This window comes from Selaginella moellendorffii, unplaced genomic scaffold (assembly GCF_000143415.4).
Source record: "Selaginella moellendorffii unplaced genomic scaffold, v1.0 SELMOscaffold_97, whole genome shotgun sequence".
Classification (NCBI taxonomy): Eukaryota; Viridiplantae; Streptophyta; class Lycopodiopsida; order Selaginellales; family Selaginellaceae; genus Selaginella; species Selaginella moellendorffii.
Window position 1 is genome coordinate 18,984 of NW_003314358.1, and position 6,196 is coordinate 25,179.

The 6,196-nt window shown below is 39.6% G+C and overlaps 1 protein-coding gene across 1 annotated transcript; it reads left to right on the plus strand.

The window, feature by feature from the left end:
• The first annotated feature begins 3,445 nt into the window (after nucleotides 1-3,445).
• On the plus strand, nucleotides 3,446-6,196 carry LOC9651095 (protein DETOXIFICATION 46, chloroplastic). Its single transcript, XM_024663214.1, has 14 exons — nucleotides 3,446-4,102; nucleotides 4,154-4,248; nucleotides 4,323-4,431; nucleotides 4,515-4,570; nucleotides 4,630-4,685; nucleotides 4,757-4,895; nucleotides 4,953-5,090; nucleotides 5,143-5,211; nucleotides 5,262-5,372; nucleotides 5,426-5,554; nucleotides 5,605-5,682; nucleotides 5,744-5,815; nucleotides 5,869-5,931; nucleotides 5,988-6,196. The coding sequence occupies exons 1-14, from the start codon at nucleotides 3,655-3,657 to the stop codon at nucleotides 6,066-6,068; spliced, it is 1,644 nt and encodes a 547-aa protein (XP_024518982.1). The 5' UTR covers nucleotides 3,446-3,654; the 3' UTR covers nucleotides 6,069-6,196.

A 6,196-nucleotide genomic window follows, 5' to 3' on the forward strand; every position in this document is an offset into this window, starting at 1 on the left:
TCCTTCTCTATCAGTTGCTTCTAGAAGGTAATTTATGATGTTTTAAAAACTTATATATAATATATATTTAGTTTTCTAGAAGTCTTCCTAGGTATGCATGACACATCATATGCAATGTGTAAATTGAGGAGTGGTATGAAAAATCTATTTATTAATGATACATTAAAAGACAATTGAATGCATCCACTTGCAATGAGAAAGATGTGTCACATGTCAATGTGATAATGATTGTGATAGTGATAGTGTTAGTGCAGCAGATAGTGACAATGATAGTGTCAATGACAGAGACAGTGTCAGTGTTAAAGATGATAGAGTTACAGTGTTAGTCTGTCAAATTTCATAATTACTAGTATTATGAGTTTATTATCTATAGGTAATACAATTTTGTTAATAAAAAAAAAGGCAAGGGGGGGGGGGGGGGGATGGATATTATCATAGTGTAAGAATTATTAGTAGCTAGAATTTTCAGTAGGATGGCCTAAAAATACCATATTTAGCACTTGTGGATATAAGATTTACTAACAGAATATTGTTCCTCACTATGAAATGATAATGATTGTGTGTTCTTAACTCTTTCTTGATTTTCTTATACATTCATTTATGCACATCTTCCACACCAATTCTTGAGCAGTTGTGATAGTGTTCTAGAAAAGTTTCTAGACCTATGCAGCCTTCCGTTTTATCAAATAAAAGTAGTAGATTGGACACTAGAGATAATATGTGTTCATTCTTTCAAAAGTTTCAGTCATATCTGGAGCAAGATCTTGAAGAAACATCTAGCATCGCTCTTGAAGCACATGATACAATCCATCTTTAGTAGCAATATCTAGAATATTATCTAGAAGAGGGATCTCTTTTTCAGTCACACTTGGGGCTACAAAAGAAAAAGCCTCACAACAATTGTTGTAAAGAATTAAACTTTTGAAAAAACTATGCATAACTTTCACATTACATTAATAGGTGGCCTAAATATCCCATATTCAACACTTACTAATGCAGTATTCACCAATGGAATATTGTTCTCCACCATGAAATCATAATAGCTGTGTGTTTCTAATTCTTTCTTGATTTTTTTATACATCCACGCGTGTACACCTTCCAAACCCACTCTTGGGCATTTGCGACAATGCTCAATAAAATTTACCAAACCCATGCAACCATCTGTCTTGTTTAAATAAAAGTTGCATATAAGACACTGAAGATAATATGTATCTACATTAAGCTCCCCTACCATATTTGGAGTAAGATCTTGAAGAAAATATTGATATCACTCTTGAAGTATTGAAGGCAATCCAACTCTTTTAACAACATCATAAGGAGGGAATTTTTGTTCAGTTGCACTCAAGGTTGCAAATAGAAAAGCCTCACAACAACCCTCAAAATGAAAAGGAGGATCGTTGTGTAGAGGGGAAGGTGGATTATTGGTTGAGATTAGAGATAGAGGTGGAGACTCATATGAAAGGCCTCCATTACACTCTTCCTAACCATTGCAACGTACAAGAAGAATTAAACTTCCCAGCAATAAGAATTCTCTGATTAATATACTATATTTCAATCTCGGGAATGATGTTTTATTATGACATGATAATATATTGAATCATAATTGTCAGTCTCAGTAATTTCAACCTACTATGAGAGACAAGTAATTATAGGGTTTCAGAAGCTAAAAACTAGTATATAATTAATATATAGCCTTATTTTATATAGTTGGCCTACCATATATAATAATGGCAAATACACATAGACACGTGAGTATGCCTTTTTGCAAGATTACCTTTCAATCCCAAAATCATATATAGATTTCTCTTTGATTTGTCCATATCATATATCTTTGCAAAGACAAAACATATCAAAAGGAATAAGATATATATAAAAAATTTACTTTTTTTTATAATATTTTAGTGGATTACAAAAGTCATTGAAAGGTTTATAGAGTGGATTTATTAGTGCTTATATGCTGTCCATTTCTTCTTTTCTTTTGCTCTGGATTGTTATTTTGGAAGTAACAAGAGTATTTTTATTAATAGTGACAATGGTCTCCACATTCCCAAATGGGTAATAAGGACCAAGCATATAATATAGAAATTGTGGTAATGAAACAAAATTGACAATCTCACATTTCTGTATGCTAGAATTACTTACAAATTTTTTGTCTTCCTTGCTTCCCATCTCTGTAAACCCTAAAGAATGAACGAGTGAATCAATGTTTCGAATTATTTATATATTTCTTTATATCAAAATTGTTAAAATGTTAAAATGTTGAAATGTACAATAGAAATTTTAGGTTCATTCGAACTTCAATATTCGCATTTTATTTGCCAATAAAGCCCAAAAATTTCTATAGGTTCAGACAAACTTCTAATTCTAGAAATTGTATAAATTGCATTAGAAAGATTCAAAAAATAGAAATCTCCCTGAACCATTAATACTTAAATTCATAAATTTTAAGTTCACCAAAGAATAATATTTTTTTAACTTAATATTTCTTTATAAAACTTATGATTGACTATATTGACTAACATTAACTTGAGCTGAATTAAACTCAACTTTGGACCATCCCCCTCCGGGTTCAAGAGACAAGCAATGCCATAGCAATTTATCCATGTCAGGTGATCCTACAAAAAAAAAAGACTTTCCTAAGGATGGTCACCTGGTTGGGATTGACTAGATCTGTGCAGTTGAGCACCTTGATCTGCTGCCAAGATGCCTCCACTGTATCATCTCCGTCTACGCGCACCTTGGGTATGAAGATCCAGATCCATGACGTTGTTTTTGGAAGCTGCTATGATCAATCCTGTGCGATAGGATTCACATGTGACGCTGGTTCTGAAGGTTAAGAGCTTGGAACGAGCCATGGCGATTCAGTCAGACACTTGCGGCTTCAAGCTGGAGACGAGGAAACATCGATGGTGGATTTGTATGCCTGTTTGATTCCATGGAGCAGCACGACATCGTTTCCGATCATCCCAGGCTATGCCCACGAGAGCCAAGATGGCGGAAGCTTTGCTTCTCATGCGAGAACAGGGACTCAAACCCGATCACCATCACTGCCACCAGCTTCACTGATCACCAGGTTAATTCCTCTAGCGTGTTAAACTGAATCTATCAGGTTTTGAGAGCCTATAAACCATGAATAAGGATGAATTTAAATCTTTTTCGTAAATTCAAAAGCTTCCCAGAGTAGCTGCAAGCATTCCCAAATGTTGTAGAGGCTGATGCTGGAAGAAAACGAAGATCTAAGCCACAAGAAAGAGTTTCTTATTTGTATCATATGTCCATCCTAGAGAGATCTCCAAACATAATAAACGATCTAAAAAGATAGCTTTCATAACTGAAGTCCATTTGCCTCAATGCGGCAAATGCTGCAGATGACAGTTCCTTGATTAGATGATCTCGCACCTTGCAAGTTCTGGAACTTCTTTCGGCTTGAAGCGGTGGCTTTTCGGGTGAAATATTTCATGTTAAGATGTTACAGAAATAAAGTGGGAGTGAAAAGGAAATCCAGCGGTTGCTTGAAAGAAAGCTTTTGCTCGTTAGAGCCCTAGAAACGTGTCCAGCTTCCGGCCTGTCGTATGCTTGGTTGTCAGCTAGGCGCACAAGCAAGCAAGCACGCAACACACCACAGGTAGATTGAAAGAATCGCAGAGAAACGCTATGGATCGCCCGCTCGCATTTCGTTTCGTGGCTCTTGTGGATCGAGCCAAGACTCCCCGCAGCTTGCAGTGCCATCTCGGGGGCTCTTGTTTGCGCTTGCTCCGTAGATCTTCCAAGCGAGGAAAGCAAAATGCGTGCTGCTGCTGCTGCTGCCTTGGGCCGGAAGCTCCCGACAAGGTCCGCTCGTCTCACATCGACGAGGTGGATACGAAGATCACGCCGCACGATGGTGGTGTTGACGCTGCTTCTCCCACGAGTAGAGGAGAAGAGAATGCAAAGATTGCCACAGCAACAAGCCTGAGCGGCGCCACCAACATGCTCGACCAGATGCGGCAGATTTTCACGTTTGCTGGGCCAGCGCTGGGGATCTGGTTGTCCGGCCCGATCATGAGCCTCATCGACACCAGTGTTATCGGGACTAGCAGCTCCTTGGAGCTCGCAGCTCTTGGTAAGCCATTTTCTTCACGTTGATCATGGATTCTTTTTCTCTTTTCTATAGGACCTGGGACTGTTCTTTGCGATGGTTTATCCTACTTGTTTATGTTCTTGTCTGTGGCGACGTCCAACTTGATCGCAACATCTCTTGCTCACAAGGTTTGCTTGTTGAGAGTTTGTTCTTTTGATGATAGGCTCTCTTTTTTTTTTTTTCCTCTTTTTTTGTTTTTCAGGATAGGGATGCTGCTGCAAACCACTTGGCGAGGCTTTTGTTCGTCGCCCTTGCTTGTGGTGTGGGCATGCTCGTCATTTCCGAGCTTTCTTCTTCATCTGTACTTCGATGTACAACTTCGGTTTGCTTTCCCTGCTGCGATCATCAGCCTTTACGTTTTTTTCACTCCTTCCTTCTCTTGGTTTATTTGCAGTGTTTGTTGGAGAGAAGAACTTGGCACTCGTTCCTGCAGCTGCGAGCTACGTTAACGTAAAAACTTCAAAGTTTCCGCGACTGTTTTATTCTTTCGTTCAACTCTCGATCTTTAGATAAGAGCATTGGCCTGGCCCGTGGTTCTCCTCGGAATGGTTGCCCAGAGTGCAAGGTTGGTTGATCTTTAATCTTTCGTTGGTTTTTGTTTTTTATCTTCGTTTTTTTTTTTTTTTCCTGTCCTAGTCTGGGTATGCAGGACTCGTGGAGCCCCTTGAAAGCACTGCTGGTTGCAAGCGTCGTGAATGGCGCTGGGGATGTTTTGCTGTGTACATTTCTCGGTTATGGAATCGCTGGTGCTGCATGGGCGACTTCGCTGTCTCAGGTCTGGTGGGTCTGTTTTATGCCAAGTTTTTCTTTTCTCATGCTTCATGGACGCCAGTATGTTGCAGGATTTCTCATGCTCAAGGCCTTGAAAGCAAAGGATTATGATCCCCTGGCAGTGGCCGTGCCACGGATGAAAGATCTCGCACTCATGATCGAGATTACTGCTCCACTTCTTCTAACCATGCTTTCCAAGGTGTATAAACTTTTTTTTGTGAGCTAAAACTTTAAAACTGATCGCGTTTCAGGTATGTTTCTACACAGCTATCACATACTTTGCCACTTCTCTGGGAGCAATCACACTAGGAGCACATCAGGTTTTGGATCTCTCCTTCTTTTTATTTAATTTGGAATGGATTTTCTCCAGGTTATGGTTGGACTATTTATTCTCTTCTCAGTTTGTGGCGAGCCATTGGGTCAAACAGCACAATCTTTCATGCCAGAGCTGATCTCTGGAAGAAACCGTGATATAAAACAGGTTTGCAAAGAAAAATGAAGAACAAAAACAAAACTGTCCATTCTTTCTCACAGGCACAAACATTGCTTCGATCACTCCTCGTCACTGGAGCAGTTTTTGGACTCGCGTTAGCCATCACCGGAGGCTCGGTTGCGTTGTTAGCCCCGCAGCTCTTCACCAAAGATTCGGCAATCGTGAAACAGGTCGCACTGTTTCTTCTTGTTTTCTTTGACGGTGAAACACTTTTTTGCAGATGCACTCGCTGTTGCTGCCATTTTTTTGGAGCATTTTAGTGACTCCATCTACACTTGCAGTGGAAGGAACTCTTCTGGTATGTAATAAAAATTTCTCCACAGCACTCGCTTTGTAGATTAATTCAGATGGTTGTTCAGGCTGGAAGAGACTATAAGTACCTGGGCTTTGGCACCGCTTGCTGCTTTGCTTGTGGAAGCGTGTTTATGCTGGTAAGTAGAAGTTTCTCTCTCTTGAGCTAACTGGTTGGATCATGGGTTTTCAGCTCTTTCACAAGCTCGGATTCGGCCTAAATAGCTGCTGGTGGATTTTGTTCCTCTTTCTATCGGTAGTACTTCTTCATTTCTTGAAGATGATCATGATTGCATTGTGTTTTTCTCGCAGGCCCGTTTTGGCTTATCATTCTCCCGGCTCATCTCATCCAAAAGCATTCTGCGATCAGCTTCTTCTATATACTCGACTTGAAAGCTAAGAACCTACCAGGTGCCATAAGAGAGATTAAATCGCACCTTCTTGCAACATTTTACTTGCCAGTAGAATATACTTAAATTATGCCATGATTATCGATCAAATATTTAACATCTTGCGTTGTA